The sequence below is a fragment of the Emydura macquarii genome, unplaced genomic scaffold, assembly GCF_026122565.2.
Source record: "Emydura macquarii macquarii isolate MOO-44397 ecotype Brisbane River unplaced genomic scaffold, CSIRO-AGI_Emac_v2 contig_1451, whole genome shotgun sequence".
NCBI lineage: Eukaryota > Metazoa > Chordata > Testudines > Chelidae > Emydura > Emydura macquarii.
In genome coordinates this window covers 15110979-15133062 of record NW_027131588.1, presented here as the reverse complement: position 1 = coordinate 15133062, position 22084 = coordinate 15110979, and the positions used below count along the sequence as shown (strand labels likewise).

The 22084-nt window shown below is 40.2% G+C and overlaps 1 protein-coding gene and 1 long non-coding RNA gene across 2 annotated transcripts in view; one reads left to right on the top strand and one right to left on the bottom strand.

Moving 5' to 3' along the window:
* Positions 1 to 11659: 11659 nt before the first annotated feature.
* Positions 11660 to 12953, bottom strand: LOC137156556 (uncharacterized). Its single transcript, XR_010920816.1, has 2 exons — positions 12680 to 12953; positions 11660 to 11908 (listed from the first exon to the last, which is right to left on the bottom strand). It is a non-coding gene; the product is annotated as an uncharacterized lncRNA (long non-coding RNA).
* Positions 12954 to 13007: 54 nt separating this feature from the next.
* The window catches only part of SHOC1 (shortage in chiasmata 1), a 74714-nt gene continuing 65637 nt past the window's right edge, over positions 13008 to 22084 (top strand). Inside the window, exons 1-4 of the mRNA XM_067553488.1 lie at positions 13008 to 13093; positions 15381 to 15465; positions 19521 to 19650; positions 20038 to 20125. Coding sequence (XP_067409589.1) covers positions 15421 to 15465; positions 19521 to 19650; positions 20038 to 20125 — 263 coding nt within the window. The 5' untranslated portion in view covers positions 13008 to 13093; positions 15381 to 15420. The remainder of the gene's footprint in view (positions 13094 to 15380; positions 15466 to 19520; positions 19651 to 20037; positions 20126 to 22084) is intronic.

Below are 22084 nucleotides of genomic sequence, written 5' to 3'. Positions count from 1 at the left end.
CTTCGATGCCGGCAATGTTGCGCGGTGCCGAGTTGAGGGCGGTGCCGAGTTGAGGGCGGTGCCGGCGGTGTGCTTTGTACGGAGGTCACGCTTGATACCGAGGTGGAGCAGGCTGGCTCAGACGCCGGGTGGAGTGCTGCCTCCATCAACAGGGCTTTCAGCTGGATTTCTCGGTCCTTTTGAGTCCTCGGTTTAAAAGCCCTGCAGATCTTACACTTCTCTTTTCTGTGGGCTTCCCTCAAGCACTTAAGGCAGCGGTCGTGGGGGTCACTGAGAGAGAAGGCCTTCCCGCAGGAGGCACACGGCTTGAATCCCGGCGACCGGGGCATAGCCCGGCCGCTCGAAGTCCCCGCAGGGACTTGCCTTATCTCTAACTACTCTTAACAACACTTAACAACTACTTAACTAACTAAAACTAAGTTAGAATAAGAAGTCCAAACAAGGGGAATAGTACTTGCTGAGAGCAAGGCTAGTTCCAGCAACCGTCACGGGCGGAAAGAAGGAACTGAGGAGGCATAGGGAAGTCAGCACCTCATATACCGTGGAATGTGCGTGGGACTCCAGGGGGCACTGGAGCCAGCCCTATGGGATCTGCTAAGGGGAAAAAGGTTCTGGGTAACCGTGCAGGGAGGCGTGCACACACCTATAGTGGAATGGACATGAGCAAGCACTCGAAAAAGAACAAAATATTTTGTCTTCTCACAGTGACACGTTTCAATACATGAGTGCTGGTTTTTAACTGGCCTTGATGGTGTTTTTGAGTCAATATTTTCTGAGAGATACAAAGCAAATATGACATTATGAATACACAGGGCCAAATCCTCAGCTGGTATCAACTGATATAGCTCTACTGACCTCAACAGAATTCTGTTGATTTACACCAGCTGAGAATCCAGCCTACAGGCAAGCCTGTTCTAGAGGACAATATCTTTGCAGACATGTGACTTACGGATTGCATGCTCCCTCATGGCTAGGTCTGGAAGGCTCTCCTGCTTTCAGTCCCCCTGCCAACACCCACTCCAGGCCAGGGATGTGCTGTGTCCTCCCTTGGTTGTGTTCCTACATCAGCTGTCCGGAGGCCCTTTCCACAGCTCCTTCCAGGGCTCACTGCACACCTATTTTTTTCTCAGAACCCACAATCTCTCTATCTTCCCACGCTCAACAGCTTCTCAAGGTTCAATCTTTTCTTCAGGGTAGCTTTTGCAGGGCCGTAGCATCCCCCAACAAATCCCAAATGAAAATACAAACTTAAATCCCTTCTGCCTTCCTCAGGCTTGAACTTTTACCCCTCTTATGTTTTCCCTATGCTCTCATCCTCAGATGAACACTTCCCAGGAGATCTAAATGATGCCTTTTATCAAGGCTCACCAGCAGTGTTTGCTTCACCCCAGGGGCTTCTCTGCTGTCCTCTTGACAGCATTCTATTCTACTCTATTCTATTCAGGCCAGGCCACGGCCACCACCACCACCATACATTCTCTCTCCTTTAGCCAGCAAGACCTTCCTTTATAGAAGCCCTCCAGGTGGGTCTCATCCTTAATTGGGCCTGCCATGCCCAACAGTTGCCACCAGGTTCCCTAATTAAGTCTCTAGCTTCCCTTAATACTTTCAGGGCCAGTGCAGAATACACATCCCTTCATAGTCTTGTAGTTAAGACCATGATTTTGTGCATGGCATCATTGGTCCCAATCCTCAAGCAAAACTCCCACTGAATTCAATGGCAGTTTTGCTTCATTAAAGGTTGAGTAAAGACTACAGAAATGGGCACAGATATTAAGTAACAATTAACATTTTTCTTTTCGGAATATTTAAGACCATCAAAAATAGCATCTTAGCTTACATTTTACTATTCCTTGAAAAAAATGTGATTTAGTTAATGTGAAAGATACCAGAATCAGAGCTCTGAAGAATGGCATAATCTGCTTATCCACAGAACAGGTACTATTGCATTGGTAGTGGGAATACAAGCTTCAGAAACGCCTCCCTATCCATATATTTCAAGCCTCACCTAAAAGGACAAGCTATTAGAGACAGAACAGTGCAGTTCCATGCTGTTAAAAATCCTTAGCCTTTGCTGAAACTGCCAACAAAGATGCTTAAGGTGGTGGATATGGGGAATGTTGGCAGTTGCCCAATGAGGACTGAATTAAGTCTACCAATTTAATTTCACATAGTTCTCAAACAATCAGCAGTGAGGAAGGACTTTCAATTACTATTGACTTGGCCTGAAGTCAGTCTAGTGGCCTAGAAATGAAAGGCTCTTGCTCTCGTATCAAGCTCCTGAGCTGCCCTGCCACCCTTTTCTAGTCTCAAAATTAATCTTAAAAGTATCATGTTATGTGGTACATTTTATTAGTAATGTATTATAGTTAATTTATCTGGGAGAAGCAATATATGCAGAAATCTTTGTCCATTGAAAATGCCACACTGACATTTGATGTCTGAGTTTTAGGTGGCTGCATTAGTTTTCTCTTACGACAGGGATTAGCTTTTCAAGTATTTCAATAATGCCAAAATACTTCTTATGGGAGGAAGATTTGTTAATGTTGCCTAATGTATTCCAACCTACACAAGGATGAAAACACCAATTTTGGTTAATGAACATAAGCAAGCTATTCAATCATAGGATGAATCTTTCCTCATGTTTCCTAGCAAATAATGGGTGAGATTTCAGAGGAAAACTTATTTTCTTCGACGTGATCAGCTGACGGTATTTATTAAAGGAGGTGGAAGCTCAGGCCAGGAGCAGCATGAATACTTGGTGACTTCTACTAAAGTAGGTGACTTCTACTAAATAAGAATCACTCCTTCCTTTAATAGAGCAGAGAGAATTGCCTCAGCCTGTCAACAGACCGGAGGTCTGAGACACTGGTTTCAGGACCTAGACAGTTAGACTGTAGAGCTACATGACCCAAGGAAGAGCTTGTACAAGAGAGCTAGACATGAAAATGTTCCCTTGAGCCCCAGAACTAAGAACAATGAGTGGACTCGGTGCAGACCCACGTGATCTAGAAGCACATAGAGCCCCAGATCAGGCCCACTTACAGCAGACTGCTGACTACCCAAAAGAGAGGACTTCGCCAGCTTGTAACACCTACATTTATTGTTTACCGTGTATTTTGGCTTTTATGTTTATTGCATGTAAAAATTAAAAGCTAATAATAATGATAACACATGCAAGCAAGTGCCATGGTTTGGAGAAACATTTTATGCAATGTATTTAAATAAAATATAGTGGTCCCTTTCATGCCATCAATTTTTAAGCAGAACTCCCTATTCAGGCCAATAAAGAGTTCCACTTAAAAATCAGTAGCCAATATGCTGATCATGGTTTTAAAAAAAACAAAACAAAACCAAAAACTCAAACACTCATAAAAAATTCCCTTGGGTGAATTTTTGAATGAAGACATGTTTGAGTCTATTAGTACTTTCAAGAGCAAGAAACATTTTATTTTGCTCTTCAAGGAGTTGAGCTTTGCTTTTTATTTCTCTATGTTTTTTTTCTTAAATTGACTAAATTTCCTACAAGGTTTTTACTTATATAATTGAATAAAATTTACATAAAATTTAAACAATTATATTGTTTAGGGAAAGATCCACTATCATCATCCTTTGGTCCTGGGTCAGTCTGTAACAGTACAGTTTTTGAAAACTAGCTCCACTTCCATTTGTTTCTTCATCTGAACATACAACAGCATCCAAAGAATACACAATATCATGACCTTGCTCTGTACTGTAATATGATGGCTCTGGTGTTTCATAAACAAAAGGTGCCTCATTAATACTTGATGTGGAGGAACTGGTATATGCTAGTTCTGAATCTCCTTCATTTGGAGGTACTGTAATAACTGAGCACATATGGCTTGTTTTCATTTGACGGAAAGGCATAATCACAAGCAGCAAATCAATCATATGACTGCGCATTAGAGGGAGATTGGATGACAATGAATTCGGGTAAAAAATTGTCAGTGTAATGGAGCAAGGAACATTCTGACTCATCAGCAAAGATGTGATACTCCAAATTATGTTCAGTCACAACATTCAAGTGGCTGTTGTCTAATCATGGGCTCTTAACCAATCAGCACCAGACAAGACTGTCAATTTATGCTTTCACCAGGCTTCACAATTCTGTGAAGTGTAGTGTTTCTGCTGAAAAATTCAGCTAAAATATCTCCTTAGCTGCCAACATTTTGAATATTTCCTGCACTTTGAATATTTTCAGCGTGATGCAGAGTTCTTCTGAAGGCCAATTTATCATGTTGATTTTGCTCCTCAGATATTTCCTGAGCATTAGGCTTTCTCCTGAAAGAGTTAAGAATCTAAAAGAAATAAATTAGTTGTAGTTATAAAAGAGTAATACTTTTGCTATATGCACATGCTAACTTAGAAAGTTACTAAATCAGCTTTAAGCTTAAGAAATGCTTTAAAAAAAGGGGGGCCAGTGCAGCCCTCGGCGCCGCCGGCACTGACAACTGGAGGGAGCAAAAAGAGGAAGTCACAAGTCCCCCCCAAAAAAGAGGGGGGGGGGGGTTAATAGACAAAGAAGAAGTTGAAAGCCAGACAGACACCAAGTGCCTAGACACAGATAAAGGGCAAACCACAAAATGTAGAAACCAGTGTCTACCCTCTTCCTGCTTTTGCTAAGGCTATGTGCCAACCTAAGTTAACTAACGGGCCCAGCATCCGGGAGTTGTCTTCCTTAAAAACTATCTAACCACAAATCCTGACTAAACAATCCTGTTAAAAAGGTCAAAAAGGCACCTTAAGAGACGCATGCTTAATAAGGTGTTAGAATATTATCGCACACCCTGCATAGAAAATTGGTTCATTAGCATGAACATGGAATGACGTTTTGTACAAAAAAACATTGTATGTAGTAGGCGGTCGCCAAAGGTGTAAACCTTTTAGTACCCAGCCAATGGGGAACAAAGGGAGGGATTCTTTCGGCCGGGATAGGAAATATATACTGCTGAAAAATAGAGGAAGTGCGCGCTCCTTTTAGAACAGGCTGTGGTTTTGTTCTGGAGTTGTGCCCAGCTTTGCAAACCTGTTAAAGAAATAAAAGTACTTTGGTTTTTTTTACTCTTTACCCGTTTATGTCCGATGTTCTTCATTAAACCTTTTTGGTCCTAAGTGGACAAACTGAAAAGGTTATTTCTAACACTCCTTATCACAAGCTCTCACATCACCTTACAAATTCTTCACAGTCTCAGCTGTGTTGGCTGACCTGAAAATCTGCTGTCATCTTATTGTCTGTTGGTGAAATGGCCCTCCCAAAGAATGTATGACTCACCCAAACTTCTGATTCTTCAAGAGTGGCAAAAATAAAAAAATAAAGTTTAAAAAGATGTAATTCTGCAAAAATGTAAAAAAATACTCCTCTAAAACCACAATCAGCTCTTACAGTATGGAGAGAAGAAAGAAAACGCAAAGTGTCCACTTATTTTTGTTTTCTGACCATTTCTGTACACAGAAAAATAGAGCCTATGCAAATAGGGAGTTAAGACAGACATACTGTCAAATCTGTCCAAACAGATACACACTCAGAATCTGGATGTACATTTGTCAACCTCTTCTACGAATTTCTATTCTCTCTGGGTGAGACTTCTACCCATTGAAGACTTTTTAGCTACTTATACCACAACTTACAAAAGGAGAAAAGAGACAGATCAGTACTCCACAGGAATATGTGTACTTGTTTTAATAATACCATTTTTTTCATTAGGAAAAGTTCAATTAGTTTGACAAAAAGGAAAAAAGAGTCTAGATTTTGTTTGTTTAGAAACCTAGTATAATTCTCAAAGTTAAAAATAACCACTGTTGATCAAGAGTGGTTAAAAAAATGAAACCATCTGCAAATATCAACATGCCAATGCTCCTGGCCAGAAGGCAGAGAAATAATGAACTCTTTAAATAAAAGATTATCTTCTGTAGAATCAACACTTCTATACTCAAATTTATTTCCAGATATATAAGTTTGTAAAGTGTATTGAGAAATTTTCATCCTTATGTTGTAAAGCCCTAATCCTGCAAAGATTAGTTATAGCGGTATAAAACCTGTGTGTAGTAAGATGTAAGATTTATGGATTTAGAGTAGAAAAGAAACTAAAAGACATATAAACTGTTACTGAAATGAACAGATTAAAATGCTACTACTCCCTCAGTGAAGTGTTCACAAAAATAAAAACAACAAACCAAGAAATAAGAATAAAAGTGGAACTAGTAAAATGTGTCAAAATATAAACGTTTAAACATTTTACTTTTTATTCATCTTTCCCCATTATCTGTACCTTACTTCTTGAGATTTTTTTACCTCCTTGGGATATAGACTTTGTCTATAAAATACCTCTCTCTCTTATGGTCCAATAGATATATAAATAAAATACATTTAAAAAAATCTAGATAAATATATAATCGCTATTACCTACTATACAGTCTCCTGCCTGTATAACTCCAAAGCAGGGGATTATATTGATGTACACAGAGCAGCAAAATGAGGACAGACACATGCATGGAATAAAGTGGCAGACTGCAACTTCATTAAACTATTAATACAAGGAAAGGGCAGTACCCGCCCGTCACTTCCACTCTCCTATACCAGGCATTTAATTGCTTCCAGTGTAGGAGTTACAGGGCCCCTTCCCATATACCCCATAATGTGAGGTGAACTCTCCTCAGTCTACTCCCAAGGGCCTCAGCTGTGTGCTAGCACCCTCCCCCACAACCCCCACAAGAAGGACAGAGGGTGCCACAGTGATGGGACCTTGGCTCATGAGAGCCACAAGGTCTGATCTTAGCCTGCAAAGGCTACAATGTCTGATCTCAGCTCACAGAAGCCACAAGGTCTCACCCTATCACATGAGCCAAAGGCCCATCACCAAAATTCCCAGTCTTTTCTCTCTGGGAACCGTTCATTTTATTTTCCTAACTACGCTAGAAACCAGACGTGAGTTGCAATGAGTAAGCAAAACCACCCCCAGTACCTTAGTTAGATACCATACACATTCCTACTGTGACTTGAAGGTGCTGCGAAGAAGGGACAAAATTCCCTGGTCCTCCACCACTTGGCCCATGGGAAAAAAAATTCCTTCCTGACCCCCTAACAGGCAATCAGCTAGACCCTCTACATCTGTCAGGCTGGGTTCCCATTCCTAGTTTGGATGGGTAGGGTAGGCTGCTGGAATGGAGCCGAAAGAGGCTCCACGTGGCCTCTGCACTGAGCGAAATCATGGGAGCTGGGGAATGCTGGCCAATCAGCACCCCTCCCTCCCAGCTGGCCAATGGGTGCCAGAGACTCCCACGGGAAGAGCTACCTACTGTCCCTCCCTTGCTACTGGGATTGTCCCCCTTTCACTGCTGGCCCCATCAATTTCCTTCTCCAGTTGATGCAGGTGGGTGGCACTTCTCTTCTCTCTCCATGTCTGTAGAACTTTTCAAGCTCTGCTAAAACAGACTCCCACCAGAATTTTTTGTTTGGTTCTATGCAGGCTTCTGTAGTGCTGCTAATGATTCAGTGCGGGCATTAGTCCTGAATGGGCCATCCCCTCCTTTCAGTGCAATATCAACTGGGTTATAAGACAGTCATTGGGAAAAGGAAAAATATGTAGAGCCCTGGGCAGATACAAAATCCGATCCATGATCCACAAACATGGTCCGCGGATACCCACAGATTTGCAGGGCTCTAAAAATATGACAGGCTAGCAAACATCTGGAACACACAGCTGCTTGGCAAAACTATACATCAGAGTATATTCATTTGCTTGACCTTCAATCATTATAGGCCTGAATCTGTTATTCTTACTCACAATGAATAGTACTTCAGTAGTAATAGTGGCAGAATTGGGCCATATTTGTATTTAATATTCCCCTCCCCCATTGTAAACAACAATAGACATTAATGTTTCTAGGACCAAATAGTCAAAAGTGGCCACCTAAATTGCCCCTGCAAAATTTGTTCTTGCAAGAGATTCAATTGTAACTTTTAGCCACTGGTTCTAACTGGAGCTGCACCACTCCAGAAAGTTTGGGAGGAAATGTGTCTCCTGGAGCTCCAGAGTGTACAAGGGGAATGCACCTGTTGTAGCAGCTCATAGGCTGTTGCAATGGGTGGACACTTCCCTCTGCAGCTCTCCAAATCTGAAAGCAAATGAGGAAATGGGATCTGGTCATGGCTTTGACTTCTTTCCCTCGTGGTGGCTTGCAACAATAAAGATGCTATGGGGAAGCAGCTCTTGCAAGCAAAAGAGCACAGGAACTGCAAATGGTGGGAAAGAGTGCTTGCACCCTCCTCCTTTACCTTGTGTAACTACTCAGTTACAGTCTGGAACATAATGGGAAATCCCATGCAAAACTTTGTGGTAGAGGAGTTACCTGCTTGGCATGCACAAGTTTGTGTACACATATTTTTTGAGAGAGCAATTTAGGCGGCCAGTTTTGGTCCCCAAAGTCTATAGCTGGTTTTAGAAATTGGCACTTGCATGTTTCATCAGTCAACCAGCAAATGAAATGAACAAGTTTTCTGGATATTAAACACTGCCTTCTTGTTCCCATATAAGCTCCTCTTTCCATGTTTACTGTTAGGCAGAAAGAAAGGATTTAAATTATAGCCTTATAAAAAAATGTAAGCTTATTTTAATATTGTTTCCTTAGCTTCTCATCCTGTGCAAACCACAGCTGGCAGCCAGATGAAAGCAAAAACTTTAACTTTTCTATTTATTGCTTTAAAAACATTTTCAGATTACCTTTAAATATGACTGTACTCTGACACACCGACAGCTCACTCTAGAATAACAAGAATTTCTCTTTAATTAGAAAATAGGCACAATTTATTGTTTATGATAGTGTAACCTACACAGACAGGAGGTAAGTCACTTTACTTACCAATTCTATGGTACAGAATTCCTCTACCTGACAAAGTGTTTGCACAGACCATAAATTCCTATCCTTGCAAGAGACTACAGCTGGATTGTCTATAGGAAAGTACTAAAAAGAGAAATTATAATAGGATTCACTTTCTTTCTTTCCTTAGGAATTGAGAATCACTCTTTACCATAAAACAGTTATGCAGGCATACAGTTAATCATTTTAAATTCCTTTTTATGAATAACACTCCAAAACAAACTGTTACAGCACAGCAGTTACAATGCACCCCAACGAGACTAACATCACTTTTATTAGAAATTTGTTATTTTTCTTTAAAATGCAGAATATAACACGGGGCCTAGCCCCACACCAAATATATAAATGTATAATACCTTACAAAATCAATGCAGGGATTGGGGCTTCTGAAAATCAGAGATCTTCTAGTTTCACATAGACTCACCCTGGGTATTACACTGACAATTAAACAAAAACATTTACTTGTACTACATAACCAGTTGTTTCAGCATCCACACTACTGAGCACATACACAACTTCAAATATGAAGCAAAAAAACCTAACAAACTTTAGTTACTGTAGCTGTCAGGCTCACACTTTCTCTGATTCAATGATGTAGTACATCTCCTGACGACTAATAGAGCCGTGTGCAAAACCCTTAGTAGCGGTTGCAAAATCTTGGTAATGAGTGCACACTGATCAAAGTGCTGTCTGCAGTGAAGCAGGAAAATAGAACATTCTGATTGAGCAGTATCCAAGTATTTAAGACTGTGAACAACTCTGGTGCTGTCCATCTGAGTGGCAGCCAGACCATCATGTTTCCTCGGATCAAGATTGACTAGAAGAACACCAACTTCCTTGTTCCTGTGTCTACCTTGTTCCTTCATCCTTCGTCCACCGCTGACTCCGGGCTTCTGATTCCTGTACCTGTGCCTCTTGCCCCAACCTGCTTCGCTCCTTACCTGCTTCACCTGATCTGTCTGTCGAGGGAATGGTGACATATTGATCCTGTATCCACGGGTTTATGTTTGTGGTAGTGGGCCTTGGCTTTATGCCAGTTTCTTTGATTTAATCCCCAAGCTATTTTATTGTGTTGGTGCTGTTTGCTCATTGTTAATAATAAAAGTATATTTGTTTTATTACCATTGTATAATAAATTCCTTATCGGTGATAGAAACAGATAGGGTGGAGGGCCTGTACAGGAGAGGGGTCCTGGATAAAGATTATTCCCCAGGACATTATTTAAGAGTTTTATTCCCTAACATCAGGGCGCAGGGCCATGCCTTGTGTCTCAACAATATATATATACTCACGCAAACACAACTGCCCTACTTACTTAATTCTAAGCTTGCTTCTTAGAATTGCATGGGTAAAGCAGCAGACCTTTTGGACAAGTAGTAAACTCCCCTATCCTCTTATCTATAACCCACTGCTATATAAAAATACACCTATTTTCCTTCTTGGGACTAAGGACTGTACAGACACCTTAACATACAACTGCTGCAGGCCAACAATGTCCAACTAACCTGTATTACAGGAAACTGTATTGAGATCCATCCCACAGATCAGCCTGGCAGCTCTACATTCTCCACGCAGGGATGGCCTGGATCTGACTGGCACTCAAGGTGGCTGCCAGTTTTGGACCCCTAACAGAACTCGCTACTGACTGGCCAGGAGCTTCCAGCTCCAAACTAAGGAGGTATGTGTGTACATGCAGGAATAGCTGCCCTTAATATAGCCTTCCACACCAGTTCAAAATGCTACTGAGCGTGGATAATAACTTCCTGCACTCCCTCTAATATGCTGAAATAGCAACTACTTCTTTGCAGTCACTCAGGGCTCTATAACTATACTGCCACCTTGTCTGAGAACAAGTAGAAACAGCAGCTGTAATTACAGCAATAAGTGTTTTGGGCTGAACACCATGAAATAAGAAAAAAGAAATGGGGGTTACAATAGCACCAATACCAAGACATTTGCAGTCATAGATATACTTGAGTTGTGGACAAAAAGTCTTTTTATTCACAATGCAGCAAATTCTTCCCTTTTCTTCTAGATAGTTTTAAAATGTAAGTAGATAGGACAAAATGCCAGATGGATGTGTCTTTGTGATGTTACAAAAAATATATACAAAAATGTCTGCATACAGACACACATATCATTATTTTCAAATGTATTTTATCATAGAAAATATTTGCAGCAAACTTCCAATAAAAGATTTAATTTACAGTATTGACTACCATTTTTCGCTCATCTTCTTTCCCTGTTCTTTCCTTGTCTCTGTCTCTCCAAAGGTCAGATTCTGGTTGGATGTGCATTGGTGTAAATTAGAAGTAAATTGACTTCATTGGAGTTATTCCAGATTTACAGTAGATCATAATCTGGCTCCAACTCTCTTGAATGTATTGTCTCTAGACTAATTTTCCTGTCACGTTTAAATTCTTTACAAAATGTTCAGCTTATTTTTAAGTCTTGAATTGTGCAATCTTTGCTGACCATTATTTTTAAGAGGCTTCTTTTTGGTTTCTCTTCAGTTTTGATCTCTCATCCCTCTCTGCTTTCTACTCTTCCATTTAGTATTGTCTTTTTCTTATTTCCTAATATTTAGTATTACTTTATACAGTTTTTTCCATTGATTCTAGTTTTTTTCCTGCTGCCTTTGGTTAAACCTCCTTCTGCAGATCTGTTCCTCTTACTCCTCCCTCTTAATCTCAGCCTCCTTTTCCCTGCACACAAATCTGTCTCTCATTCTCCTATTTCTCACTTTCTTTTACTTCAGTTTATCCATCCTTCTCTTGCTTCTTTTTTCAATCCCTGCATAGACCATGGGGCTTATAGTGAAATAAAGATACTCTTCTTCCTTTAATCCAAGGTCACAGTGGCCTGAGAAATCTTGATGTTTGCCTGCATGGAATATCCAGATTTCTTATGCCTTTTCTTTGTTGTTCTTCATAACACTGTCTGCTTGAGAACAATCTATGGGCTTACAGGAGAAACTGGTGTTTTCTATCTGTGCCTCTGAACTAAGGTCCTGGAATATATGGGGGGAAGAAGAATTAATCACCTTTCCCTCCTGCACGCGAGACTCAGATTTTAGTACCTAAATTACAAAAGAAGCCTGAAGTAACCCAGAACAAATACCTCCCACTTGAAATCCAGCTACCCAAACTCTATCAATCCAAGTAGAGTCCAAGTTGCTGACAAGATTTCATTTCTTTCCTCTTGGAGTTTCATTAACAGAGGAGGACCAGGACCATTGTTGTTTCCACCTGCCCTACTCCTGGTGTGGGTGTGGCTGTGGTGAGCTGTGTGTGTGGTGGTGAATGTTATGTGATGAGTTGTGTGATGAGTTTTGTGTGTGTGTGCATGCACACACATGGTGATGAGTTTTGTTTGCAATGAATTTTTTGTGTGCGCATGAGCAGTTGAGTTTTGTGTGCACACACGCAGTGATGAACTGTGCGTGTGCAGCTTTATGTATGTGCATAAGTTATTATGAGCTGTGTGTGTACGCACGTGTGATGAGTTGTGCAGATGGATGAGTTGTATATGTGCTGTGTGCCTTGATGAGTTTGCTGCTTCTTCAGGAAAAATCTGGGAGATGGGGCTGCTGGTGCCCAGTATTGGGGTTTGCTCTTAGGGCCCAGCCCCGGCCTGGTAGCTGCTTGCTGTGCTCCTGCAGAGAGCTAGCCACCAGGAAAGCGATGGCAATTGTCCGTGTTAATAACCCAGCCACCTCCCCACTCTTCTGCTACCACAATTTGTATTTGTTACGAGCCGCCGGTTTCCCGGGTGCAGTTACCTGGGAAGCAGGAGTGCAGCAGACACCACCCCTGCCAGCGCTCTGGGGCGGGGAGGTTGGGGGGCAGCTGCCCGGAGACAGGGGGCACACTGGGCACACAGTGCTGGGCGCGGGGTGGGGGCCGGTGTTTCTCAGCTGGCCGCTACCCCGTCCCCTCTAGCTCTTCCGTTAGCGGGGTCTCGAGCTCATCGGTCAGCCCCTCCCCCGGACCAGCAAGTCGCGCGCCGTGCTTCCCGCGCTTCTTCGCCCGCCGCCTCCCTCCGAGCCCGCACCGCACGACCGCCATTTGTCAAAGCGGGCCGCACGTGACAGGTCACAGGCCGGCCAACGGCCGGGCGCGGATGGCGCGAGGCTCTCCCGGGACCAATCAGGGCCCAGCTCCGCTTCCCGCTCTGGGCTCCACTGGAGGAGCAGGTGAGACGAACCGCGCTGGCGGGAGGAAGCTGAGGGAGGCGGTGCGTGGGGGAGGGCGGCTCGGCATGGGGCACGAATAGGCGAGGGGGGAAACGAGCTGCTTGGCGTCTGCTGCGAGGTCTGCTCCAGCAAGAGGGGAAGGTGCAGTGTGGGGCAGGTGACTGGAACTCGTGCTTGGCAACCTGAAGGCAGCATTTTTTCCTCAGCCATGTGGAGTTGTTTAAACTGACAATCAAATGTACTGAAAGATGCGAACGGTCCGGTTTCGATACACACATTCCTCTTATTCATAATTCCTGCCCTCGGCCTTTGGGGGAAAAGGGAAGGGTTTGGAAATGGATTTTTAGACATTGAACCCGAAAGCTACACAAATGACCTTCCAGAATAGGTACACTGGCCTGCAAACACTGAACTGTTTTGTGTAGTACTTAGTAGTGTGCAAAGACAGTGGCAAGCCCTAATTGTGTTCCAGAGGGGTAGCCGTGTTAGTCTGTATACACCAAAAACAACCGGAGTCCTGTAGCACCAAATTCTGTGTATTCCAAAAGGTACATTAATGCAATATTATAGCTGCAAACTCAAAATAAAATCTACTTAGCTTACGTTTTCTTTACACCAATGCAACTTCATGAAGTCAGTCCTGGTTTACTTACACTAATGTAAATGAGATCAGATCCCACACCGCATTTAACGGGCTGTGTTGCTAATGTGTAGTATTTAATATTCATTTTTCTTGTTAATCATATTGTTTATTTCTGTTAAGTGTATGCCACAAAATATGCAGGATAAGGGTTGTTGCTAAATTAATATTGGTATAGCTGAAAACATATTCCTCTTGTGTTGGAAGCTGTTGGTACTGTATATTTTGACATTTCATTCACTTGAAAGGACATTCTAAATCAGTTTTTCCCAAATTTTTAAAACCCGAGTCCTTCTTCAGGAAAAACAAAATCAATCTTACTCCCCTGCAATCCCATCATGTATTGGTAAAGACCTACATGTCTTAATTTTGGCACCTTCCACTTCCTCCTCCCCTCCTCTCCCTCCACCTTGGGATATGTTGTAACTGCCCTTGTTTTCCTCCTCTGGATCCACTCCAGGAGTGCCCAGTCAGTCTCCAGTTGTCACCTGTCTCTGTGCAGTGACCCTTCTCCCACCTTATTCTGATTGGGGAGTTTTAAGGTTGCACAGCCCCTACCCCAGCAAACCACCATGCCTGTGCTTTGCTTTCTCTCTGAGGGCTGTGAATAGTGCATTGCCAGCAATCACAAGTAACTACAAGCTCTTTCTAATCAATCACATTTATTCTTAAGGTGTAAGCATTAAAGATAAAACATAATAAAACAATAAATGGATTTCAACACACACTTAAACATACCAGGAGTCACCATCAGTCTTATGGGGCTCTGTAGGCCAAAGCTTTTCCAACTCTTTTGCAAAGGCTGGGGTTTCCCTTGCAGAGAAAGTCATTTCTATTTGCTGGATCAGAAAGAAGGCCCTGAATCAGTTTAAGCCCAGCCTTTTTATATTAGAAGTCCTCTCTTTATTTGCTGTTCTTGGGAAAACCCAGTCTGAACCAATATATGCAAGCATGCCAAGGGGTGGTATGTGAGTGATTCACCTTAATTACCCCCCACTGGTTTTGGTTCCTGTAAGAGCTGTGATAACCCTTGCCCTTTGGAGTTGCATACAATTCCTAGCCCACAGTGATACATAAGCCATTCATAAATTTAATACAATATGGTCCTCATAGATCTTGCATGGGGTTCTAATATCTGTCATAGATCTTCAGAATATAACTTCCTGCCCTTTCTTGTGTGCTCATATCGATGAAATATTTAACAGTGTAGACATTTAAAGTATCATCATTGACATCAGAGTTAGCATCTTTTGAAACTGAGACAGTTTAAACCTGAGAGTTATTGTTTCAGGCTATCTAGAAATTATAGTCAGTAAGACATCTCTACGTTGACTGCACTTGCTTCATATTTTGCTTTGAAAGGTAATCTTATTTGAAACCCTAATAGAGCATTACTTAAAAAATAAATAAAGCTAAGATTAGAACAATTGAGTGTCCATGCCCCAACAGGGCGTTGGCACCTCCCACAGTGGTTTATCCCATAGTTTGGGAAATACTCTTCTAATAAAAATTTCTGCTATAGCATATACATGTGTGCGCAGAAGTTAAAAGGTTAATTTACTGAATTAGGGTAACAGTATTTCTGTTTCAAGATTTTTGTGTGCTGCAAAAGGTTTTTGAGTAATTTATATTTTATGTATCTTTCAGACAAGTGAAGTTTTGAGTACGTTGCCAAAGAAGGAAGATAATGTTTGCAGCTCTTAAATATCATGCAGTAGACTATTTATATGAGGTCAGTTTACTGTTGCACTTCTCTTGCTCTATAGGAAATGTGATAGGATTAATTGCACATAGCATTCAACATACATTTTAAAAATCATATAAAGCAACTAATTACATAAGGATTCAGTTTAAAGAGCTCTTTTTACTGCACTGCTGCTCCACACAAGACTTTATTTCTCTCTCTGGTATGCTATGGTGAAGCGTTTGCTGGTATTTTACTATCAAGTCCAAGTACAATACTGCCAAAACTGAAGAGCAACATTTTGATGGTCTGCTGCATTTATGATATTTGTTTTAGAGCTAGTTTCCTGTTCATAACTCATTTTGGAGAACATCCTGTGTCTTTTAAAGCATAAAACTCATAATTATTTTATTCTGAGGAAGAATCCAGTTTTCTTTCTACTTTAATATGCAGTTTAATAGCATTTCCACAATATATTATTCTCCCTTGATGCTTTAATAACAGGAAAGGTATTTATTTCTGTATAATATTTTCAATAAAATTCAGACCTATGGAATGTATATATTTGTTGACATAATTTTATCTGCAAGGAGCATTTTAATTTTGTAGCTGTTTATCAGTTATAAAGTTTTGTTTTCCTTCCTCTCTTCCATTGTGCGTTGTTATTGACTGTGATTGCTCATTGCTGAAACACATTGTCCCACTGCAAATTAGTGTTCCCTTTTTAGACTTTCTAAAAGCTATGGGCCAAATCACAAACCTGCCCACCCATTGAGTGCTGTGTCTAGAGAGGGAGCAGTTCTAGTGTATGACTGGTAGGGAGAGACCCTAAAACATAATGCCTCTAAGAATTGAAGGGGAGTACGCTGTTCAGCAGCTCTTGCTACTCCTTTAAAAAGATGTAACTTGAATTCCTTTCAGTTCTGTCCTGCTAGTGCTTGAAGGTGCTCAAAGGGCCACTGCCCATGAATGCTTTGCCCACATTCCGTTCCCCATAGGGTGGAAAGTGTTCCTTAGCTCACCCATGCAGCAGGATGCCTTCCTAGTAATCTCTTGAGTACTAGCAGCTAACACTTCCATTGCCAATCCAGAGCTCCAGCTGCTCAGAATGTGGTTAGGTTGCTGGCCTTGCAAAGTGCATGCTGAAGTGAAGCATATACTGTTTCTTCTTGGAGCAGCAATCAGGTGTATCCACTGTGCATTTCTCTCCCACTGCCCTATGCTGTCCTGCTGTGTGCTTTCAGCACTGTTTTGCTCCCTATCTCAGGCAAGAAAGAACAGGATTTAGTTCTGTATTTTCTTTTTCAAAATAGTCTCTTTTCTCTTTATGTTTTTCTCACAGATACCACAGTCTTTCACAGGTACCAGAGCACCAGTAGCAACAGAAGATCAAACTATCTGGGACTGTTATAGGAATGTTTGCATATCAGTGTTGAATATCAGCTTGAGCCCCCCAGTACCAATTCCAATCTGACAACACAGTGATGTGCTAGTCCAAAACTGAAGTTCTGTTCCGTGTTCCATTGCTGCTCCTCATTTCTATCATCCTGTAAAAGTCTGCTGCATATAGATTTAGACTGATCTTCCAGGATCTCTTCATCTAACGCACTACCGAATCAAACACTATTGCCAAAAGCACTATTGTTGAGCTTTCTCTGTTTCCTCTACCATCCATGCAGTGGTTCAATTTCAGTGGAGATTCTACTCTTAATTTACTTATTTCTTGTTTCTTTCACTTCCTACTATTCTCAGACTGCCTAGTTTCACTGAGTTATTGGAGAAGGCTGGGTGTTCAGAACACTAAACTTTTAAATATTAGCCCGATTCCCCACATTAGTGTGAGTGGCATGCTAAGTGATTGCAAACTAGCCTCTCCAGACTTTCAACTCCCTTGTAGATTATAAGCAGACAATAATAATGGACTGCACTGAGACTGTAAACTTCACATAGTGTTTTTCAATAAAAAGTGAGCCTTCCTGAGAAGTTATAGTTAGGTTATTATTTGTTAACAGTACATGTACAGTTATTAAGTACTACCTCATTAAATGGAACAGTACATATACATTATTACCAGCACTCTTGCAATAAGGGTTATACATTAAAGAGGTTACTAAAGTGAAGTAATTCATCTTAAACAATACACTCAACAGTAGCATTTCATTAAAAAGGTTTGTAACATAGACACTTTTCTTAAGCTTTCTATCAACATAGCCCCAATATGTATGTGTTCCAGTTTTCCAAACTTTCTTGATTGAAAACAAATTTAATTCTATTTAGGCTATTAAACTAACATAATTCTCAATAAAACTACACCACCTGGGCTTACCATTATTTGGTGATCTGTCAGTTTATTACCAGTATTTTTTTTTTAAGTAATTGCTACTTAATCACCCGCTGGTAATTTACCTAAGCACGTGATCTCTGCAAAGCATTTTGGGAATTATATCATAAAATGACACATTGTCAGAAAGAGAAACTTGTATTGTCATATTGTACCTGATTCTTTGATTTCTGCCATGAACTTCATTAATCATATTTTCTTTTACAGTGAATGTAGTGGTTTTAACAGTAGGCTTAAATATGAATTGTAGGTCTACTACGGGGCTAGTGGTTAATAATCAGCATGCAGCAGACCCAGGTTCAATTTCCCGTTTCTGTCTTCTCCACTCAGGGCTGACAGAAAATAGGAGAACTTTGACTGACCCAGACAAGAGGTTGTATAGCTTATCAGTATCATATTCACCAGCTTCTGCCAATGCCTTTTAAATAATTTTGTTTGTATACATAGGATTATTTTTTTGCTTCCTGATTGAAAGGAACTGGCAGCTGGAGTACAAAGAGGCATATATATTCCACTGCCTGAGCTGACACACCTTGCAATTATTGAGAGTCAGTAATGCTGTCTTTTCATGTGAGAGTCCATGTTTGTGCCTTTTGCTTTTCCTTTTTTCTTCCTCAGTTTATCACAGGCTGCACCACAGAGCTGATCTCTTTCTGAAGCACTGTTAGGGGGGCAGCTACCAGCTTTGTTTCTCTGCAGCATTCCCAGATAGTGGACCACCTCAGGTTTGTCAGCCAAGATTTCTGGCTTTACAAACCACAGCTGGACCATCAGACTGGGTGTTGTGGCAAAGAGGCTGAGGGTATACATTGAAGTTGGGGGACATTTTTAGAAGTGTGGAGAGACATTTCTAATGGGAACAGGGACACGGATGTAGAAACAAATAGATCTCTAGATTCCTCAGTGGTATTCTCTTTTCCGTATGACTCTCTTACCCCCAGAACTCTAGACATCTCTAGTGTTCCCCTGCCTCCTAAATTATCAGTGATTTCCCTGCTTATCTCTCTAAGGTCCTATTACATAATCCCTTTTCCCCCCATTCTCCCCACCCTCCCCCTGCTCCCATATCTTCCTCCCCCCACCACCCCAAGTTTGTGCTTTCCTTTGTGGACTTCTTTGGCACAGTGGTTGTGAGGATACGTTATTGAATCTGGTGCTAAATTAAGAGTTATTGAAGATGCCATGCTGACCATTAAGTATTAGAATATTTTCAGAGGATTTTAAGTAGTATTAGTAGCATGTCTACAAATCATCTGTATAAATACAATTTATCTAAATGCTTACTGTTTTACTTTGTTATTTTGGATGAAAATAATAGGATTTGTTGGGGAATTTTTGTGACCTTGTGCTGGCGTATGTGAACTGGCATTTGTGAAAAAGTATCATTTACAACAGACACAATAGGATTCATTTTCAGTGGCCTCTACCCAGTTTCCACCTGTGCATGTGTTAAATTGTTCAGTGGGTATATACAAGTGTTTGTATGCTCATGCATAATTGCACATGCAAAGTGCAGGTGCAACTAGGTGTAAGTGTAGTTTTGCATGTATGCAAGTGGAGCTCAAGGCTTAAAAATCTGGCTCAGTAAAATTAAGACCCTCTGTTAGGGCCAGATTGCTTCACATTTACTCACCATAAGTAGCACCTTATTCCTTGAATAGCCCATTAAAACCAATAGGACTATTTGAGGAGGAAGATACTATTCTGCAGGAGTAAGGATGGAACAATCTGATAATTATATATTACTATTTTTCATATGCAGAATGTGGCAAGACAGAAGTTTTCTATTGATCGGTTATCATTTCGTGTTCCTCCCTGTTTACATCAAGATGAGAATTATCATCATACTGGAGTCTTTGCTGATGATACATATAGGAGGCCATGGACAAGAGGTATGTTATATTTATTTTTAAATATATATTCATAAAGATCAGGCACAAATGGGACACACTCATTTCTGGAAAGGAAAGTAGGGATAGAAGATAAAATAAAAAAGTTTTGTGGTGGGATTTGAAGGGTGATACAGAGGTTTGGTACACAGAAAGAAGGAGAGTATTCCAAACACAGAGGTAAATAATATGGAAGTGTTTATGATTTCATATTTATTTCAAGTTAACTTTCACTTACAGTCCCTCAAGGGAGACTGAGAGCATTGCTTCTTCATTGCCTGCTAACTCCAGTGTTGCTGGGCTCTAAAGGAGATTGGCTTACTTGTAAAAATTAAACTAATTTTAACGTGACTTTTCTCTGATCTAATTATATTTGTTTCTCTGTTGTAGTTTCAGTTGTTTCCACACATAAAATGATGAATATTTCAATCCTGGATCAATGGAAGCAAAGTTTATATATGGAGGATTTCCTGGAGAAGTCTGTACCTTTTATTTACAATCAAAATTAATTTTCTTGATGTTCATCTGAATAATGCCTGAATCATGAATTATTAATCATAATAAGAGTATGGAAAGGCTTCTGTTAGTACTGTAGTACAGAATACGAGCGGCTTAATTAACAAACTTCTTGCAGTTACTTTTATTTACCTGAGACTTTTGGTAAATGTTGCACTACATTTACATGGAGCATTTTCTGTTCCTTCATAATTTGGATAAACAGTGGAATTATGAGCTATAAAGTCTACCTTCTGCCATTCAGTTAAGCCCTTAAAATCTGTTCTTGACCATAAAAGGGAAGAGTCAGGGCTTTTTTTTTTAAAAAAAAAGGCAGTTACAGCTCAGAAAATTGGAATGAGTCTATTCAGAAAAAGGCTTTTTGTAAATCTTGATTTGTGAGAGGGAGGTGGAAGAGCTCAACTTGCATTTTAGTAATGTATAAAAATAGCAATAAAAATGTCTGGGATAGCAGTTGATATATGAAAAACGTTATCTTTGAAATACAGAGGTTTTTTCTTGTAATGTGGCCTTTGTAGTTTGCATAGGATTTGAAAGGGAAAGTGTGTTTAGTAATAAACAGATAAAATGGTGCCTGGTTCTGCTCTAACAGCATTGTAAATCTGAAATAACTTCATTGAAGCCAGTGGAGTTACACCAATGTAAAATGATTTAAGTGAGACCAAAATCAGCCTGAACTGTTAAAGTTTGGCAATTATAAGCAATAGAAAATAGGGTCTTATAATGGGATGTGTCAGGCAACCTTAAATCTAGGTACCACTACACACACCACCTATAATAAAGATACATGGTAAACTTAAAATCACAGTTCTGCTTGATTATGACTTATTAACTATTATTATGAGTAATGCTTAAGATTATGTAATTAAGAGACAGAAAAAATATTTCCCAGTTATTTAGTTGTTTACTTTAGACACTTGAGAACACTTTGTATATAGTCTGCTTCCGTGTTTCCCTTATATAGCTAGTTAATCAGTTTACTTTGTTCATTAGATGGGGTCTTTTACACAGTAACAGGAAAGAGAAAAACAATTAAAAACATAGGAAAATGTGATTGTAAAACCACAAAAATTAATAGGGGGATATAGGAACAGATGCAATGCTTGAATTTACTTTAAATTAAGTCTTGAGGCGTTTTCCTGTATGCAGATTTCAGAGCTTGCATATAAGTTAGCCAGAATGTGGTTTTCAACTGATATTTCACGTATATATTTTTGGCCTTTTATTTATTGTATGTTTATTCTTTAAATAAGAACTTGTTTTTCGAAATATTTAATTATTATTTATGGTTTCTACTGGATATTAGTAGCAGTGTCTGGTGGTACTTTAAAAAGGCTTATTAAATCACCTATTGTATGAAAAGAGGTAGAATAAGAGAATGTATGCTGCTCTATAGGATACGCTTGACTAGAAATACCTTGGAGCAAATAGGCATGCTTTGAAAATCTAGTTGCATATGTTAATTCAGTTTCTAAATCATAGTACAGTTACCTAAGATAATTGTAGGTGCTCTTCACCTACACCCCTTGAGAAGCCTTATTAATTATGACCAGAGTTAAAAAATTGTAAGATCCTAGAATGAGAAAACATCTGTATATATTATCAGTTGTTTATTGTTACGGCATTCTCAAAATTGGGTGACAAGTTGCTTGAGAATAACTGGATTCCTGCCTTAACTTCTGCATTTGATAGGTGGTTCATACCTGATCAAAGGTGAACTAGGTGGAAACATAAGTTAGAGAATGAACTTATTTATTGATATTCCATTTATGGGTAAGAAAAAAAGCCTAATTAGTATTGTTAAGATATCCTATTGTCAAGTGTTTTTTATATAACTTTAACATTTGTATGAAGCAATGATAGAAGCTTCTTTCAGTCAACAGGTTTATATGCTTCATCTTTTGACAAATACATATTATAT